Here is a 20785-nt window from a genome sequence, read left to right as displayed (position 1 = left end):
GCAGGGATCCCAAATTGGATACATTCTTGAATTGTTTTTGCATTTTTATAGCAAATACTAAAATTAAACATACAGTTTCCTTTAAAAGAAATAACTAATAGCCTTGTTGTTTATTCATTTCATGTCTTCAATGAAAATTGTCTTTTATAATTTGTCTTAAATATAATTAACAGTAATAGTAACATTATTTAAGATCCTCACTCTCTTGGTATTAATTTATTACATTTTAAATTTCAGTTTAGTATTTATTGTTTTTCATTGCTGGTTTCTTAGTTAAGTTTAGATTTTTTTTGCAAACATGTTTTTTTTTTAGTTTCGCTTTTATCAGTTTTACCGTTAGTTTTAGTTTTTTCTGGTATCCCATATTGCAGAAAATAACGCTTCTCCCAAAATAACGCTTCACTTTTCATTTTATTTGACCAATTTGCTGTTTGAATACAACTCAAGACTTAAAATGACCTTTGTGTGAAGTCTTATCCAATCAACTCAGCAGCTTTACTCTCTCCAGGCTTGGGTGTACATGTCAGTCATTATGCTGCTGTCTACAACTATTTATTTTATTTTAGGTAGTTTCCAAAGAACACAATTTTAATTTTAGTCAAGCTTAGTTTTTATTTAGTTTCAGTTAACTAAAACAATTCTTACATTTCAGGTTTAGTTAACTAGTAAGATTTAGTTAACTACTGTAATAAGATTGCTCCGATAAGCTTGTTTTAAATGCCCAGGTGGTATTCTGTAGTCGTCGTGCCTTCGCAGCTGAGTCATAGCCAGTCAGGTGGCCTTGTGGAATTTTCTTTATAGATTTCTTTTTTTCCATTTTAAGAGAAGGTAGTAGGGATGGGAGAAGAAATTGATACAGCATAGTAGTGCGATATTTTGTCTTGTGATATATCGTATCGCCTCATCTTCCAAGTATCAATTTTTTCAAATTAATTGCTAATATGAACTGAAGTCTATGATAATTGAAAAATAAAATAAATTGTTTGGACAATCGTTTGTCCAGTGAGGTCAGCAGAGGTGACAGTCATAAAGCGGGATAAAGTTAGTACAACAAACATGGCAGCACTAGAGGAAGGACATTAGGAATGCAAGCAGGGCATGAATGAGATGGACATGACACATGAGGTTTGCAAGAAGTGCCACATGAAAATAAAATACTGTGGATATACGACAAACATGAGGGCAAGACTAATGCTTCAGCTAAACAGTTGAAAAAATGGTATAGATTGCAATATATGGTATTGCAATACAAACTGTATTGCAAAATGTTTAAAATCGCAATAATATTGAACCGTGATCCAAGTATCGTGATAATATCATATCGTAGGGCCCCTAGTGCTTCCCACCCCTAGAAGGTAGGTAGCTTGTTTTCACTGTAACAGCATCTCTCTGAAATATCCATATCTATGTCCCTCACAGCAGTCGTTTGATTCTGATTGGCTGGAGTGGTGTGTATTATTTTGAATTTAGTGATTGGCATAGAAGACAAAACACTGATTATAATGCACAGTGATGAAATAATATCTAAAAATGAAAGCACTCAACATTAAATGCATTAATTGCAATTAACTATCCACAATTACTGCACTCATTTTTTTTTTAATTGTGATTAATCACATGCTTTATTATCCCTTTGAACACATTTTGGTTAAGACACTGTATATCTCCCTGCAGCCACAGTGATTTTAAATAAATCCACCACTGCTCCTTTATGTTTCATTTCACTTTAAAAACTCACAGATAGCTCAGTGGAAAAATCAGAAATCATCTAAACCTTGTGTTATTAAACATTTACCTTTTTACTGTTTCCTTATTGTCTTTTTGATCCATAACATGCTATTTTTTCCAAGGTTAAGTTCATGTTATAATCTTCAATCTATATAAACAGGTCTGTATCCACACATGAAGTAAATTACCTTTAGTATAAGACACAAAGAACAATTTTAATTGCAAAGAAGTACAATTTTAATATGCAATTAAAAGAGTGTGATTAATCACAATTAACTCAGATATCCTGAGGTCAATTGTGATTAAAAATTGTAAAAATGCATTACATGTCATTGTCCCAACTAATGATTTAAGTTGATTACTGTTTTTTCATGTCAGCCCTTCACCCTTTTGCTCTTCCACAGCCCATAGGGGGGTCAAGACTTAACCTTAAATATTAAGGGTCTAAGGTGGTTTTATTTCATTCATTTATTTCTGAGTCATAAATAAAAGCAGAGCATGAATATAATCAGGTTAAAGCAATGCTAAAACCCAGATACTATTAGATAGTTCCCCCTGAAAATACTCTTTCTGAAACTCCACTGACTGATAAATCTGCTGCCAGTTGTTGTTAATACATTTTTTTCCTTTAGACATTGCAAAATCAAAGTTATGCAAGAGTTTCAGTATAAAGATCTCTTAATATGAAGAATTTAGTTAAAGGGGAGACATCTATGAGCATGGCTTGAACAAAAAAACTGTTAAACTGCTTTAATCATGTTAAAGAAAAGAAATTTCAATTATTTCACTTCCAGGCATCATTGAAATAATATTTTGTGACCCTAAAGGGAGTTGCAACTTAAGAGGAACATTTAATAATAAAAGTTTGTGCATACAACTAAGAAAAGTTTGTGTGTTTCAGGATGGGGTGTAGACCTCTGGAATGTTCTGGGTGATGAGCTGAAACAAAGTTTCAATTTAAAAAAAATATTCAAAAAGATTTTTTAGAAGATACGTGATGGAGGAAAGGTTCTGTAATTAGGGTTTCTATTCATTTACATCTACCTACCCCTTTTGTGTGTGTGTGTGTTTTTAATCAAATGTTTCATAAGTCATTCATTCACTCAGAAAGAGCTTTAGAAGCTCTGTTAAAATCTAGCTATATGTCTGTTATTTTACTAGAGCTCAGAGTTGAGGAAGCATAGCTTTGCATAAAGCACCCTAATTGTGTGTGCACTAAGACCCATAAGGTGTAAATGTCATTCTTCAGCATCAGGAGGTTAGATTTGTATTTTAAAGATGATTCATATGAAAGTACAAGCTCTGAGGAATGACTTTTGGACCAGCAGAATTCAAACAATGGTCACTTTGTTTCTGAGACCTGATCAAACCCTGTCATTGGACATGGTGTTGTGTGAACAACCACAATTATGTGGAGATGAAAGTAACAAGAAGTCACTCCACTGCTACCTCTGCAAACTTTCCTCTTAGTTTGTGAGGAGAGCTGTAATTTAAGGCTGACTCTAGGCACTGATCAGAAAGCAATGACAGGGTGAACAAGCCTACCTTGTAGACTGCGGACTTGGAGTTGACTGCGAAGGTGTCATCAAACACAAATCCCCAGTGACTGGTTTGTAGATTGTAGTCATCTCTGTGATGCTGTGAATAAGAGCAGAAGAAAATTAACATAAGAAATATTTTTTTGATTGAGATAGCTACCTTACCACAGGCTGGGGGTGCTCACACACTGTAAACCTCACACTACATAAGTTGTTACTGATTCTGTGCAGAGAGGTGAGAAGATGAACATGATTACATTACAGAGGCATTTAGCTTTAATGATATAAGTGTGAGGGTTGCTCAAAATGTGCTCTGACATAGAATATTTAGTCATTTGTTATTTCTGAATGTAACATTACACCTAACTGTGGTTGAGATAGATGTCTGTTTATCATTCTTGGCTGTTGACTAACAGTTGCATGACAGGCCTATGTGTGCTGTAGGGCTGTAACAACACCAGAATTTGAACATTTTTACATATTATTATCAACAAATATTGATACCTACCTAATCAATGCAAAGGTATTAAATAGGTTTAAAAAAAAGTCCAAAGCACCCAAAATTGTATTGTTTTATCATTTCTGATCACCAAAAATTGTAGGTAAACTCCTGGACACTATCAAAAAGACAAAAAAAGTTGGTAGCATTCATATATATTACTTCACTACAGACAGTGCTCAAAAACACTGCTGATTTTGATTAAAATATGACTGAAGATCTGTATTATCTAAAAGCTTTGGTATATTTTAAACTACCAATCATAGTATGACTGAATTTTCCAGAATAACCTGTGGCTCCTTTCCTGCATGTCTCTAGCCCACTCTCTCATCCCTGTTTCTGGTTCTATCCACTGCCCTTCTCTATAAGTAAAGTCTTAAATTGTTTCCTGTTTCTTAATATTCCTCAGTCATAATAAAATAGGTACATTCATGTTAATTATGTATCGATACCTTTAAGAAACACTGGAATGTGGCTGAGGCTCATTTTGGAAGCTCTTAGCTTCTTATCTATCCAACTGAATTAAAGGCCCTGTAAAGTGAAAATAAATCTGCATTTAGGTTTTTGTATGACAGGCCACTGTGTTAGGAACCCATAGTTCAAATTTCAGTTAAATAAAACATCTCAAAGTTTATAAAATTAAGATTCAAAATCATGAAAAATGAGGCAGTAAAATCTGTTCCTGGATGGTGTGGGCGTGTCTTTTGAATGAGATGAAGCCACACCCACTCAGGAGTGATAAAATTCGCTCAAATTTTGCAAATGTTACACGCCATTAGTGCCCCTTGACCTTATGAACAGAGTGCAGCTGCCTGCCTCTGTGCCAGAGAAGAGACAAAGTCCATTTTCTGGCTCAAATCTCCGTTATGATACTTTAAATGTGGCAGGTAGATTTGGCAAGTTCACCTCACATTGACCAAAACAAACAACATTTAACTGACTGTTAACTTTCAAAGAAGGCAGTGACATCAGCTAACAGCAGAGTGTACTGAGATTAACTGCTCTGGGATTTTATATTGTAGTGTAAGAGGGGCGGGGTCATTCCCCACTGTCACCAGCCCACATATTTGCCCTGCCCAAATTAAACCAAGCCAGGAAAGAGGTGAAAAACTTTCTAACGGTCTAAATCCAAAATTCAGTCACAAGTAAATCTCAGTGTTTTCACATGTTTACAACAACCTTATTCCAACATATCTAGTGTGTTAAGACACGCATTCTGGATTTCACTTTACAGGGTCTTTAAGTCTGATGTCTTCATATAACCTACTAAAAAGGATAATTATTATTTCTTTGGTACAATAAATGTCTGACTATTGTGGTGGGTCCTGATGTCTGAAGAGTTGAGAACTACTGGTCTAGATCATGTGTTGTGCAGTATGCAGTCAAATGTTGATGTGTCCTTAGGCAAGACACTTAACCCTAATTTGCTCCAACTGCTTCACCGGTGTTGTGTAAATGGGTATAGATGCATATGAATGGGATTACCATGTACTGATGGCCTGTCTTCATAGCTCACTCTGCCGTCAGTGTATGAATGTGGAGTGAATGGAGTGTAAGGGTGGGAATGGGTATGTGTGACCTGCACTATGCAAGCTCAAGTCCATTCACCATGACTATGCGTTCAGGGGTACAGTGTCAGATAAAGTGATGGACAGCCTGTTTTACATCTTCAGCAGACAGACTGCGGTTTTATTTTTGTTAAAAATATCTTGTACTTTACAAAAAATCCGCAGGTAAAGAGATCTACAATATTTTTTGTTTGCTAGCGGAGCCAAATGTGTCAGAAATGTTCCTTACAGGTCCTTTAATTGTGGAAACCAGACCTGCTTAGAGAAATGGCTCTGAATAGCCCAATGAATGGGCACTCATTATATGTATTCATCAATATCAATACATATGTGTTAGATCAGTCGTGCTAGTGCTAAGCTCCTGGCTTACATCTACCTCTTTTTGGAGCTGAAAAGTATTCCAAGTTATTAACAAAAAAGCTACAAACTGGGGCAACCTTGGCTGGAACCATTTGTAAATACATCAGTAAAACCAATTAATTTCACTTTCAACAAACGTGAAATTTAAATTGCTCATCTTATTGTTAAACCCTTCTAAGCTGATGTTAGCAACTGCAACTTTTCTCTTTTTTGTTGTCTTTGGGCAGTTGTTTTAACATAACCTTTTACTTCAGTTCAGACGAAACCACCCTACCATCCAGCTAATTTACTCTTAAACCCAATTATTGATTTGAAATAATCCATGGCTGTAGACCTTCAGACAACCAGCATGGTGAGGCTCATTATAATATCCCAGGGAAGGAGTTCTTCTCCTCCCAGTCACAGATCTCCGCCCCAGTCATCTCAGGCTGCTGTTGCTACTGCTCGGAGCCCGGATGCGCCGCCATGCCGACTCTTCCAGCGAATGGAATAATTTATTCACCAACCTGCCTGACACAGGGCGATAGGAGTTGACTGAAGAAGTCGAGGAGACAGTTTAGAGGTTGTAGGAGCCATAGAGGCGGACGGACTTGCACTCAATACCCTCGCAGTGTTTACGTGTGTGTTTGCGTCGCTTGCCACCGCTGTGTTGATGTAGGGAGACTTGTGTGCTAGCTAGGCTAACGTTAGCTCGAGCGTGGAGAGTGCGCGGTAGTGACAGTCCGGTCGGAGGCGGGGAGAGCCGAGAGGTGAGACTGTTACTTTGATGGTGACTACACTGTTGACTGTACACGAATAGGTGGACATCTGCTAGATAGTATCACTTTCATAAATGTGACTTGCGGTTTCAAGTGGGTTCAGGCAGCAGCATATCGAGGTGGGTACTTGACCGTTTGTCTATTAACGTATTTTTGGCCGGAATAGAGCTGAACGTTGAGTCGACGTATGGCCCACGATACAGCAGCTAGGAGCTAGCCTGCTAACTAGATAACTGTCCAACACAGGGACCCCTAAACTTTTCAGGTGAGTACCCCCAGACTGTAGAGGCTACGCAGGTCAGGCACGAAAATTACATTGTACTCTCCGTCGAAAACGCAGACTTTTCGTATAATTGTATGTTTCGAGGCGACAGAGGAAAATAAACGGTTGTCCAGTGGTTCATCCTCTAATGTAAATACAAAGTGATTACTGATGACGTCATATTCAACTGACCCCTATATATGGAGGTGACCCTAAACTGAAGTTTTATTATAAAATATGTACTGAGCACTTTTTAATTCAGGTAGACCCATATGAGGAACTTAGAGGCTGGAGTTTTTAGTATGAAATGCAAGTCTCAGGACACTTGCATAAATTCTTTGTACAGCCTTAGAATATTTCAGATGGCAAAGTATGCGGTTATATGAATCAACTTTGTTCCCAGAATCATATTTTAATTCTGAACTCAACATTTTAAAATGAAAAACAGTCTGTCTCTTAGCATAAATAAGACGTATACATGTAAATTGCTCTGTAAGAGACTTGTTTGCATCAGTAAAATGTAATCATGACAAGTCTTTCAAATACAAAGGAAATATGTCTTGATAGTTATGTCAGCAAGGGTTATTGCAATAGCAGGACTTCACTAGGGCTGGGCAGTTAAGTAAAATGTAGATTAAACTGCAATATGTCCTGTTGCAATTTTCAAATTGCAGAAGGTGCAATATTTCTCTGACCTGAAATTTATTTCAAAATACCAGTTTATGCATTTTTGCAGGAGAAATCTTGTGCTCTTAATATAATGCAAAAATTCAAGTGTCCATTTTTTGTAGAATAGTATTTGTCTTTGTATATTTTTTCATATTGAAAATGAGACAGACATAAAATTATATCAGTACGTATATAATTTGTAATCCCATTTATTTTTTTTTCTTCAAACTTGTTCAGCCATAGTTTAATCTACCAAATATAAATTATAATATAGAATGATTTTACTCATTGTTTGTAAAGAAATGCATGATAATAATCTCATATGAAATTGCAGTGGCAATATTGAAAAAAATTCTCAATTAGCTAATTTTCCCAAATCGTTCAGCCCTAGACTTCGCTGTCCTACCATTAAACACCAAACATATCCAACAGAAGCTGCTCTGAATAGAAGACCTAAGCACCAAATGCTAGATTTTTTTATTAAAAGGTGCTGCGTTTAAAATTGCTGATTATTAGATATCTAATGATCAGATTTAAGATAGTGATGCTCACTTCTGGTGGGAACTGTGGAAAACAGTGGAATTAAAATAAAAGCAGGTATCTGTTAATTGGTCCCTTTTGGAGTACTGTAAAAACATGTAAGTTGTAAAAATTAAAGATGGCAGAGTCCATGAAGGAGACCCTCCCTATTTATTAATTAAAGGCTTAGGCTTAAAGCCTTAGTCTAATTTTATATATTCAGGTGATTAAACACTAATTTAGATAGGCCTATGTATAAATATTATGCTTCATTTTTACCAAGTTTGTTATGATTAATGCTGCTAAGTTAAGTCAAATATTACACACTGCACCTTTAATATACAAAAACTGCACGTAAACTCCTGCACACTATCAACTATTTATTGTAGAAATATGTTGGCAGATTTTTGTTACCTAGCTAAATGTTGCATCAGGGCCCACCACCACCCCTTAAACATCAAATCACTACCTTAATTTCTTCAATTTTTAACCACAACCAAATATTAAAATGAAAAATGGAACAGTCTGGTCTTCAGATGGAGCAAAAGGTGATGAAACGAAGAGATGGAGACTGTGGACTTTCTGCCACATATTTTTTTCCAGGCATACCTGCGCCACACACTGACAATGGCTTGCCGACCTGTTTTTGGGTCCCAACTTACTGGTTGACAACTAAGGCTTTAGGCAGTGCTCTCTAGGTAAAAATACTGGCTTATTTGAATACTTTTTCTTACTAAAGTAATAGGTTCTATAATTTTTCAAACACATGGTATGAGGAATGCATGATATTAAATTTTCTCTGATATCTGATATGCCGATAATTATAAAATAATTTCAGCCAATACCCATATCGATACGATATTTAAGTGTTATTTAGACCTAAAGCTTCAGTCCCTAAAATACACAATTGAAGGTTTCAGGATGAACAGTTTGGCAAATTTCAGTCATTGAAACACACTTTAAAGTGTAAGGAATGATGATGAACAGACAAAAGACTTCAACTGTCATAGGTTTGTTGGTCCAGCCTAAAACTCCACTAATTTGTTTGCTCTTACAGCCAATAATTACAGCTGAATTAATAATTACAGCATTGGCAGATTTTTATGGTCAAAATATCAGTTGTAATTATCAGCAGAAATTTTAATATCTGCTAATACCGATAATTCCCTTTTCAAGCCAATGTCTACCAACACATATATCTTACTGATGAGATTGTTCATCTCTTATTATATGGTATCAGAAAGTATCCAAGTAAAGAAACATTTGACAAGCTTAATTTCAGCTATATGGAGACACCTAACTTTGTGTAACGTTGCTTATCCTTTAACAATGTGCATTTTTGTAGTGATTTTTCAAAGTTTCTAATTCGACTATTTTTTTATTTTTAGAGCCATAAAGTATTCCATGTCTGCATCAGCTCCGAAAACCAGAAGAGATGTCTGTTGATGAGGATACTGTGAAAACTGGCAGTCCACAGGCCAGCTCAGCGTCACCTCTGCAGCTCTCAGAATGCACTGGAGGATGCAGTAATATATCCATGATGGTGGAGGGTACAGCAGCCACCCCTGATTTTGCAGCTGCTTGTCCTATCATGGGCACTGCAGAACACACCAGCACCACTGACACACTCGCTCACTCAGACGGCGCTGGACAGAGAGCCAGAGGGAACGAGAATAACTTCAATCGCAGGAACAGCTTTCATCATTCCAAACAACAGCAACAGACGAAGCTTACAAAGCGCCGCAACACAGCCAACTCAAGCTTCAAGCATCCGACGTCTGGCAAGAGGAGACGGAGGGCCAACTCTGAGAGTGACTCCGTCCTTCCAAGCAACTTCCTCCTGGGTGGGAATATTTTTGACCCACTGAATCTCAACAGCCTCTTAGATGAGGAGGTCAACAGGGCACTGAACGCTGAGACACCCAAGTCCTCCCCGCTGCCAGCAAAGAGCCGCGACCCTGTGGAGATCCTCATCCCCAGAGACATCACAGATCCACTGAACCTGAACAGTGGGATAGCAGACAGCAGCTTTTTGGTGTCCCCCCTCAAGAGTGGTGGGAGGAAGAGACATCGCAACAGGCACCACGGAGGAGGTGGAGGTGGTGGGATTTCAACAACACAGATCAACTACTCAGAATCAGGGAGAAGTGAGTTAAAAGCTGGTACCTCCGCACCACTTCTAGACACGCTAGCATCATGTTCTGCACTAGATAACTCCAAAGAATCCAACAGTTTCTCTACTGTCACAGGGGACACCCATGAGCACTCAGCTGACAACTCAGGCAGCTGCAAGGAGGAGATGACATCAGTATCTCTCGAGGATTCTGCTTCCTTTGTATCGGGGGGACCCAACCAGCACACAAGCAGACGCAAGCGTAGGCGCAACTCCGGCAAAGCTGAGGCTCCTGTGACCCATTCTACACCAATAGGAAAGTCTGGAACTGGAGACCGAAGTTTTGGTACAGGAGGACAGAGACATTCTCAGTTCTTCCACACACCAAGAAGTGGTGGTCCCAAGACGGGGCCAGGAGGTCGCCCACACCAGCAACCCCAAAACCAGGGAAATCAGCAGCACCAGAAGAAGAAGTTCCAGTATGGGAACTACAACAAGTATTACGGCTATCGCAATCCAGGAACTAGCGAAGATCCTCGTATACGTGTTCTTCGTCCAGAGTGGTTTGAAGGTAAAGATGTACTGGATTTAGGCTGCAACTCAGGCCACTTAACTCTCTATATTGCCAAAATGCTAAGACCTGCCCGCATACTGGGCCTGGACATTGACAGTGGTCTTGTAAATGCCGCCCGTAAGAACATCAGGCATTATCTGTCAGAGCTGCAGACCCAAGAGGCCAGGCGGGCAGTGCAGGGCACAAAACAGGAGGAGAGGAATGGAAACAAGAGTCATACAGACAAGAAGCACAATGAAGCCGAGAGCGGGGATGAAAATGGGAGAGCAGTGAAAGGAGAAAGTGGCCCTGCAGAGGCTGCAAATGACAATGACTGCTGTCACACAGATGAGGCAGGGACCCAGAGGCAGGACAGCAAAACAGAGGAAATGGAGCAGGGAGATTGTGATTCACCCCCCACTGATCAGTCTGTGAGCTGCTCTTTTCCCGTTTCCCTGCGGATCTCCAGGGGGCCCATTGCTGCACCTCCACTAACAGAGACATCCTCCACACAACCGGGGGAGTTCCCCTCAAATGTGTCCTTTGTAAAGGTAAGACAACACACTCTGTGTGAATATTTGGTCACAGCATGTGTGAGCTAAACATGTTATTGCATCCTGGGAGCTGAGATTAAATTGGGGCTTAACAATTGGGCACCTACTGTGTCATCTAGATCTTTTAGATTTTATCCAAATTCCACACTAGCAGTGAGACTGAAGGTTCAGGAAATACTCTGATCTGACTGCTTTCACCAGAGGACTTGATATAAATTGTGTGCCCATTTACTCTCCCTGGAACATCATTAGGATAATTAACTTGGCTCTAAATTAGGTTGTCATTGTCTCAGTACAGTCATTTGTCAATGAATTCAGCCTGCATCTTGCAGTTTATCTTGACAAAAAGAATGTTTTTTTATTTACCATGATAAATGAAAGAAGCAAAGAGCTGTATTATTTCTAAGTTTTTAACAATACAAAGAATTTTAAGTTTCAGTCGTTCTGTCCAACAAAAGCTACTCTGACAGAGTAGGGACAGACTGTCCCTGCCCACTTATGAGATGAGACAGCTGTAGAAAGTAATCATGTTGGCCAGTTTATTACATGGTTTATGGTACCACTAATAAGAAAGGCTGTGTACCAGCTTCATCTTGTTGGCAATTATCTTTGTTCATGAAGGGAATTTTCACTTGTTTTCTACACTAATGTCTTTATATCTGTTGCCAACCAGAGGCTCACTATTCTATGAATCTGCCTGTGACTATTAGAATTGAAAGCTTGAGGCAGCAAAGAGGAGGCAGTCTGTCTTCTGTGCCAGTTTGATGTTGGGATGTGGCTGGAAGCATTTCTAATGGCACCGGTGCCACACTTGGGTGAGAAACTGCCAAAAATTAAAAAGCTTTCTCATAAAAGATATCAAGGATATTCATGTAGAGTTTTTATTATTCAAATTTCTATGAAGGCTTCAGGCCTTACAGGCTTTGTGTGGGCAGCTGCATAAATTGGTTGGATGCAGAAACCGAAGTGTTTCTGAATGAAATCAATAACCGCCTCCTCCCTGCTATGAGCATTAGAGCTAATGGCAGAGCAGCACAGAGCTTATCCTGCAAATGAGCGGGAAGCTCTAAGATGAGGCTGTGCCCCCTCAACCTGCACAAGATGCATTAGTGGTGATGGTGGGGGGGTCAGGCAAAAATTTTGAAATCTGTAAATGCAGGCATTTTTATTTATTCTTTGTTGATCAAGTTCAGTCAGAAGACACAGTTATTTTGATAGGTCCCTCACCTGTCTTGGGCGTGTGAAAAAAATAAATTCCAGTAATCTCTTACACCTGTGCAATTCCTAAAATGACTAATATAGAGGTCTTCAGCAATTTTCCAGCTCTTTGCCCTCGGTTCATTCATTTATTGAGTGAACCTGATCCAATAATACTTGGGATGTCTCTTTTAATGTACTAATTCCATCTTAAGTTCAGGAGAGATGTACAGATCTGGAAAATACTTGTGCTGATGGCGAAAACATAAATCAAGCGGTTTGCAAATGCCAGGGTTTTAGTACTCATTTTGGCCTAAGACTCATGCATGCCAACAATTCTTCTCATGTTTAACTATAAAAAAAAATCTGACTTTGTTCAACTGGGGACTTCTTCTGCCCAGGCTACTGGCTAAATTTTCTAATCTGTAGTAATGTCTTAATCAGCTAAATCAAAGTTTGACATGAAGCTTTTAATACAAGTATTATAATAATTATGACAAATTTCTTTTGGGACTGCTCTCAGATTTGGTGATTGTTCCTCAGTAGCTCATGTTTGTGTGGCATACAGTGTTTTAAGCTGCACTCAGCCTTATCTGGCATGGAAAAATAATATTTTTTCATAGATAAACAAGCTAAAGGGTAAGTGTTACACCAAATGTTGTTAAACAGAAAAGATTTGCCTGGATTTAAGGTTTTTATACATGATACATTTCAGATATCTGATAAGCCTGATAGCTGATACTCAGATCAGGGTTTCCTCCAGGATTTTTTGAAACTGTGGGGGAGGGCTTTGCCTAATTTTGTGCTGATTGACAAGCTCTCATTCAACAAATATCTCATTGGTCAGACTGTTGCAGAGAGAGAATCTGAAAGATGGCACAATAATTAGCTGTCAAGTAGAGAGAGGGAGTACTGATCGCTACAAACAAAGTGGCAAGCTTAGAAACCAAGTGTTGTTTTCTGGGATTGTGTCACCATGGTTATGCTCCAAAGACCTTAGAAACACATTGACACAAACATGCAGGAAGGTGCAGGTTAAAGTTCTTCTTCTAGTCTTTGTGCGCGTTGCGTCTCTCTGCCCCACCCTCCATGACAGCTTCTTCTCCTGCTACCCTTTGTTTTCAGTGACCAGTAAATATGTTTTTTAAGTCCCTTTAGTATCTCATTAAAATGCACACATAAATGTTAATGTCTGTTAGACATTAAGACCGATGAAGAGGTAGGACAGAGACAGCTCTGTGTTGAGAAATTACACAGCATGGGCTGGAACAAATGGGTCTTGTTATCATTTATTATTATTATTTTATACATAGTTATAAAAAGATGTAGTTCTCTTGTTATCAGTTTATATTGTTATATTTGCAGATTTAGAACAAAGGCAGGCATTTATTATTATTATTATATTTTTTTTTTAGTCTAATTATACTACCAGCCATGGTTCACTGACTGAGCTGTCACTGATTCAGTTGATCCTGAGATTGCATGCAGTTTTGGTTTTTCATTGACCAACTGATTAACATGTTAGTGGGTGGAATCTTATTTCAGCCAAGTTCCTCTGTGGTTAACTCCAGCCCTAGACATTTCAGTACAAAAATGTTACCAAAGTATTTGTTCAATGCAGAAAATGTGCTGGAATCTACACATCAAGAACAGCATTGTCAGCTGTTTAGAGCCTCAAAAATTTACAATTAAGAAAGTCTACTAACCACTTCGTCTCTTTATGAAATTCATGCTACTTCTTCCTCTCTCCTTTAGGCCAATTACGTCCTGGACAGTGATAATCTGCTTGTGACTCAGCGACCAGAGTATGATGTGATCCTTTGCCTGAGTGTAAGCAAGTGGGTTCACCTGAACTGGGGAGACAGCGGCCTCAAGCGGCTCTTCAAGAGGGTCTACAGACATCTCCGTCCTGGGGGCTTGTTCATTCTGGAGCCACAGCCCTGGGAGTCATACGTGAGGAGGAAGAAGCTGACAGTAAGAGCTGTTGTGGTGCAAAATGTGAGGTTACAGCTTCTGAAGCTTGGTTTGATTAGTTAAAATATAAATGTTTGTTGTCCCTCTCACTTGATAGGATAATATCAACAGGAATTATAACAGCATTCGGCTCAAACCTGATCAGTTTTCCTCATACCTTACAACTGAGGTGGGCTTCTCCAGTTTTGAGTACCTTGGGGCCCCCAAGTGTTCAATAAGAGGTAAATCACTTATCAATAAACATTCATACATTTGATTTTATCCACCTCAGCAGCTTGATGTTCAATCATTCTGTCTATTATTGCAGGTTTTCAAAGGCCAATCTACTTATTTCACAAATGACCGCTCCTGCCTTGATGATCATTGAATGTGAGTAGCCTGAATCACCAACAGAAAACAAACCAGCCAGCTGCCCTGGACTGCAAGGAGTCATCTGATTCCTTCACAGTTTCTCCTGCTACTCAGATGCTGAGGAGGACATTGAGAAAGAGGAACGGGACCAAAAGTGGAATTAATTTAGTAAAGATGAGGTATTTCATGGAGAAACACCCATCAGAATCCTCTGTGACTACAAATTCTGTAAAGAACTATGGAGTGAACTCAGATATGACTCCACATGTCAAAGCTGAACATCACAGTTTGACCAGACTGGAAGAGGTGCTCATCCGAACTTATCATTTCCTTGGACTATCCTAGTGCTAATGATGCCCCAGTTAGACTCATGGCCATATGAGATATCTACCACATATTTCAACTTTCGTAACTTTGTTCTTAGCCCCCATATCACACATTCATTTAACATATCAAGGCTGGGAGAAAGGGCAGACTTTTTCAAATGACCACTGCTAAAACTGCAGTGCACCACTTGATAAAGCCATCATCAGATCATGGTGTAATGATTGAAAGCTACACCATTGTTCAGGTTATGTGTTTCATACAGTGAATGAAGCCTCAGGCTACTTTGCAACTACTTGTTGGTATGAGAAAACATCTCATTAGAATCCTGTTAAGACTAGAGGTTTCACAACACTAGTATTTTACACTTTGATACGTTCCTAGTAAAAATCAGATGATATCAATACCTGTTTGAATACCATGTTAGCATAAATATAGGTACTAGGCAGTGAATCCTGGGTAATTTCTGGTTTTAAATTACCAAAAAATACAGGCAAACTCCTGCCAACTTTCTAAATATCACCAAAACATTGGTAAGTTTTCCATATGGAGTTTAGTTCAGTTCTTCAACTTTTGATGGGCTAATTTCTCTTCTACACACCCATCTTATTAAACAGATGTAGTTTTCTCAAAGCTTTGGTGCTTTTAGATACTAAAGATCATTAAAAAAGAAGTATCAACTATTTGGCGACCTTGATTGAGATAGCCATTTAAATGCACATATTTGGAGAAGTCAACACATTCAAGCAAATACCAGCAACCAAAGATTTAATAAATCTATCTCCCAACCCTGATAGTTTGTTCTTTATTTTGCAACACAGGCCAAAGAGCTGAATGAATCAAGCTGTGAGAATTTAGAAGTCCTAATTTTAAGTTGAACTATATGAAAAGCTATTGAATTGCACAAACCGGATGCCCTCCAAAGTGATGAGGGTCTTAAAAGAATATTGCACTAGCAGTTGCCTTCAAAACAGCCAAATAACAACCATTTAACGACATATTGAACACTAAATCATAGGGATGTAACGATATCAAAATCTCACGGTAGAATAATACCTCGGTAACAAGTCCACGGTACGGTAGTTGTGGTATTAAAAACAAAACAACAAATTCAGACTTGGGGAAAAAAGCTACATTTATTAAGCAGATATATTATATATTAAGCAGAAGTTGCACTATAAATATGTGCAAAAGAAGTGTTGTAACTTTAATCTGACTCCAGCATGTATACTAAGCTTCCAGAACCTTCGCTGTTCACCACTGAAAACAGCTGTAGGTCTACTGCGAATTTATTCACTGACACTCCATGTGATCTGTTGCATCTTCGCCAGTCTTTTCAGGGTGATGATTTGCCAAGTGACTCCTTATTTTACTCGTATTCCCCATCAAGTGTCACTGCAGTCTGACAGTGTCTGCATATTGTTTCTGTTTTGTGCATAACCTTTTCTCCCTTTTCCTTTCTTGACACCAGAAAACAAAAATGCTTCCATGTCAGATTTTTAATCGCTGGAGCCTCCACAATCTCAAAGGATGTGCAAAGAATGATGCGTACACAAGGGCTGATAGGAACTATAGATCCCACTTCCCTTTGCTCTGTTTCACCAAAAACACTGCACCTTTGCCCTGAAGACATACCATTTGAAACAGTCACATGTCCACAACAATGCCGAGGTGTTTCTGTCATCGTGTTACCCATAATTAATGATACCGTTCACATCTCTACTAAATCAAGCCTTTATGTAACACTGAACTGGCTTAAAATCTGTCATGGATGACAGTGCAGTTTTGAAGTATATTATCTAAAGATAAATATTTGAAAATGAATTATGTGGGCTTTTATGCCTTTATTAATAAAGACAGTAGATAGAGTCAGGGGAAGGACATACAGCAACATGCTGAGGGCCGCCCACTTTGAGGACTTTTACCTCTTTATAAGGGGCTAGCAACATAAGCACTAGGCTCACAGTCCCCTGGTTACAAAGTTTTGCATTCATTGAGAAAGTATTTAATTTGAGTTTGTTTTTACTGCTTTATTTGACCCAGAGAATTGAATTACCTTGAAAAATAAATCCACCAGTTTAGTCTAAACATCCCATTTTGAAGTACAGTTTTTGGCTTTTTTGAATGTAGACTCTTTGACCTGTTTGAGCTGTTCAGGAAGCAACAAATCACTTCATGGCTTCTTTAAGCCTTATTAATGCTCAGTCCTAATGGTAGGGGGCACATTTGAGCTGTGATGACACCCAGGTGTGAGTTCAGCTCTAAAAACTCCAGCACAGACACCACAAAGAATATTTTGCAAGGTAGACCTGTCATAGCCCTACCTAATGTGTTGTATACTCTGTCCTTTATTGGGTGCTAACTAAGAATCTAATTAAGAGATCTATGTACCACAGAGGGCCTAAAACCAAGCATTTTCAGTGCATTTTTGACACATGCATTGTTTATGTGGGCTACTTATAACTACTGAAAAGGTACTAATTCAAACAGCAGCATTGTTATCCTTTAGCTCTTAGACTGAGCTTTTGTAAGACTGAACAAACATTTACATCTGCAGAAAATAAATTGAAAATGACAGGCAGCCACATGTTTCTTAACAGTTTTACTGATAATATGCTGTTTTATATGGAAGTGCCGCCAAAACATTTTAAGGGTCTTTTGCTCCAGGATTTGACAAAATATGCCACCATTATCTCTTTCCTAAAGAGGACTCTTAGAGATACAGGCAGCCACTCTTTGTGATTGTATCTCTGTTATTGTGCACTGACACTGCTAATCTACAGCATTTCATTTTGAGTGGCTGGAACAGAAAATCTGTCCTATTTTGGCCTCTGGTTCACTAACATTTGGCACACTGGGATAGGGGATGATGAATAAGATGGGTAATGTCGTGTTTCTATTTTAGTAAATGATCAATGTAAATACTTTGGCAATTTTTTAATGTTGTCAATATTAAGTTCATAACTGCTTTTGTCATTTTCCAGTGGATGCTTTTGTTTTGTCTTATTTTCAGATGTTTGCTGCCAAGTTGTGAGTGAGTTAGAGGTCAGGGTTTTTTGTCCTAAAATGGGCCACTAATCCATCTCTGTATCAAGAAATGAATCTGTACATTTCAAAGCTCTGATGTGTCTGATTTGCTCTCTCACAGCGGGCATGTGGATTGTTAGATTGGCTCTTTATTTTTTTATAAACTGTTTGAAAGGAGTGTTGTTGTCACTGCACTCTCATTTCACTTTACAGACATTTTGAATTCTTTAAACTACAAAAATCCTTTGACTATTTTTTTTCTGTCAGTTTTTATAAAAAGTTGTCTGGTTAACCTATGAAATGAAGCTTCAACTTAAATTTGGATTGTAAGTCTGATTTCCCCCATCAGTCAGGCAAACAACCACACCTTTCCTCTGAGCTAAGACAATCGAAATCTCAGCCCTGTTCTTAACTTTGAATTAATAGCTGAAGTTTTCCCTATGCAGGATGTTTGTTGAAGGAAACTATTGTTTTGAGGTAATTAGTGTTTTGCCATCAGTGTTAAAGATTGCACCTTATTGTCTCAGCAGCACTACACTGCAGACTTTAACTCAACAAGCCTGACTTATCAGTCTGTGTGTCCAAGATGAAGTATATAATTGCCTGAGATGTGAAAATTAATGTTGTCATATAAAGTGTTCTATAAATGGTTCTCTCCGTGAGGTTTTGCATTAACTTGTGCAAAGTGTGGCGGGTATCTTTAACAAATTTGATTACTTGAAAGGTGGGGGGTAAGACGTCAACACTTCTTGTATCAGCAGCATTTAATGCCGGTCAGAAATATCACTATTTCAAACTTAGGGTTCTCAGATTTCTACGAATATTCATGTAACAGGAGTGCCCACTTTTCTGCTGAAGTTCTCAACATTGGTGAATTTAATTTGCAAGATTGTAAAGAAGTTAAGAAAACCTGAGTATAGTGTGAACTGTGAAGCTTTTGTCTCTAGATTTTTACGATGCCAAGAAAAAACTAAATCAAATACATGTTAGATGGCATAGACAGCATATCATACTCCGTTCAGGATTTCTTTTTGAATATTTTCTACAGGTTTTGAATATAAAAACAAGAGTAGAATTATCCTGAAATATGCATACAGATGCAATTACAAAAATAGTGATTTAATCAAGAAGTGAAACTTCCATATATTTTACATTCATCACTACAAAGTAAACTATTTTAACACATTTTTGTTAATCTTGATGATTACAGCTTACAGCTCACAAAAAAAGCATAATCTGAAAATATTAGTTCATAACAAAACATCAGTCCAAAAAAAGTTTAGATCATCTTCAAGCGCAGTAATACCATGTCCAGTAACCCAGTTTCTGGTAGTTTTGGTTTCACTGTGGGCAGTTGCCAAGTCCTCCTGGAAAAGGAAATCAGAATCTTCATAGACCTTTTCAGCAGATGGAAACATGCAGGGCTGTAAAATCTCCTGGCAGATGGCTGACAGCTTTGACTCCGGACTTGATAAAGCACAGTGGACCAGATGGCATGGCACCCCAAACCATCACTGACTGTGGATTATGGGCCTCTGTGGTCTTCCTCCAGACTCTGGGACCCCGATATCCAATGGTAATGCAAAATGTAGTTTAATTTGAAAACAGGACTTTGGACCGGTGAGCAGTGGTCCAGTTCTTTTTCTCCTTAGGCCAGGTGAGACATTGATGTTATCTGTGGTTCAGGATTTTGGTTGACACCAGAACACCACTTAAAGCCCATTTCCTGGACCTACCTGTTTGGTGGCTCTTGTTGCACTGACTCCAGCCTCAGTCGGCTTTTTGTAAAGTTCCCTAAAGTTCTTGAATCTGCTTTGTTTGACAATCCTCTGAAGGCTGAGCTCATCCCTGTTGCTTGTGCACTTTTTCTCACCACACTTCTGTCTTCCAGTCAACTTTCCATGAATATGATTCGATACAGCCTCTGGGAACAGCCTTCTCTTTCAGCAGTGAGCTTCTGTGGCTTAGCCTCGTTGTGGAGTGTGTCAATAACTGTCTTCTGGAAATTTGTCAAGTCAGCAGTCTTTACCATGATTGTGGTTGTGTGTACTGATCCAGAGAGAGAGAAGGTTCAGGAAACCTTTGGAGATTTGACTTTTTCCACAATATTCCAAGTTTTTGAGATTGTGGATTTTTGATTTTCATGAGCTGTAATCATCAAGATTGAAACAGAAAAGTCTGGGAATATTTCAATTTCTATGAGATGAATCTAGAATGAAATATAGAATGAAAGGAAATGTTATTTTCTGAAGTAAATCACAGGAAAAAGTGTACTTTTACCTGATACTCAATTTTTTTTAGATACAGCTGTGCAGAAAAAAACATCACTTGATCATTTGGGATTGTGCACAGATCCTAGTGTTTCTTTATGTAGTGCTTCATTTTACAACAATAATGTGAGTGCCACACAAGCTTCAAAAAAAAAAGCTACAACCCTATATTTGAGCAGCTTTGGCCATGGGAATGTTGGTACGATATTTGTCCGAAAAAAATTAAGTCTCTGAAATCAAATATTGCTGAAGTTGTTTTCAAGATAAGGATACATAATTTCATATTGCTCCACAAGTGCAGTAAAAAACTTAAACTGATATCCTTGTAGCACAACAAATGCACTAAGTCAGGGAGTGTATGATCACTTCAACCTGCTGAGTTTGCACTGATATGACTGGAGGTAATTGCAGTAGTTTAAGTACATGTTTTACATTTGCGTTAACTTTTTAAGACCCGTTATCTGGGGGCAAGATTGGAATAAACAAACCCCTTGTAAGGGAACCTTTGAATTTTTATGCCT

General features: G+C 38.4%; 1 protein-coding gene across 6 annotated transcripts; it reads left to right on the top strand.

Annotated features, from left to right (window-relative positions):
- The first annotated feature begins 6141 nt into the window (after positions 1–6141).
- mepcea (methylphosphate capping enzyme a) lies at positions 6142–18643 on the top strand. Of its 6 annotated transcripts, none has more exons than XM_041801308.1 (6): positions 6142–6442; positions 6618–6716; positions 9290–11118; positions 14074–14292; positions 14390–14513; positions 14600–18643. In XM_041801308.1, exons 3-6 carry the CDS (start codon positions 9337–9339, stop codon positions 14632–14634), a joined length of 2160 nt encoding a protein of 719 aa, XP_041657242.1. In that variant the 5' UTR covers positions 6142–6442; positions 6618–6716; positions 9290–9336; the 3' UTR covers positions 14635–18643. The 6 variants fall into 6 exon arrangements, with proteins under 6 accessions (XP_041657242.1, XP_041657245.1, XP_041657240.1 ...); XM_041801311.1 differs by having other exon boundaries at positions 6142–6716; positions 9290–10048; positions 10151–11118; XM_041801306.1 differs by lacking the exon at positions 6618–6716.
- The last annotated feature ends 2142 nt before the right edge of the window (positions 18644–20785 follow it).

This window comes from Cheilinus undulatus, linkage group 12 (genome assembly GCF_018320785.1).
Source record: "Cheilinus undulatus linkage group 12, ASM1832078v1, whole genome shotgun sequence".
Taxonomy (NCBI): domain Eukaryota; kingdom Metazoa; phylum Chordata; class Actinopteri; order Labriformes; family Labridae; genus Cheilinus; species Cheilinus undulatus.
The sequence above is the reverse complement of the archived record's forward strand: the minus strand, read 5'-3'. Positions and strand labels throughout refer to the sequence as shown.

What these genes read in the sequence shown, in the direction of transcription:
- mepcea (XM_041801306.1), top strand. Translation starts at nt 9,337, where the DNA reads ATGTCTGTTGATGAGGATACTGTGAAAACTGGCAGTCCACAGGCCAGC. An exon ending in CAAATGTGTCCTTTGTAAAG is followed by an intron (nt 11,119 to 14,073) that starts GTAAGACAACAC and finishes TCTCTCCTTTAG; the next exon opens with GCCAATTACGTCCTGGACAG. An exon ending in TGAGGAGGAAGAAGCTGACA is followed by an intron (nt 14,293 to 14,389) that starts GTAAGAGCTGTT and finishes CTCACTTGATAG; the next exon opens with GATAATATCAACAGGAATTA.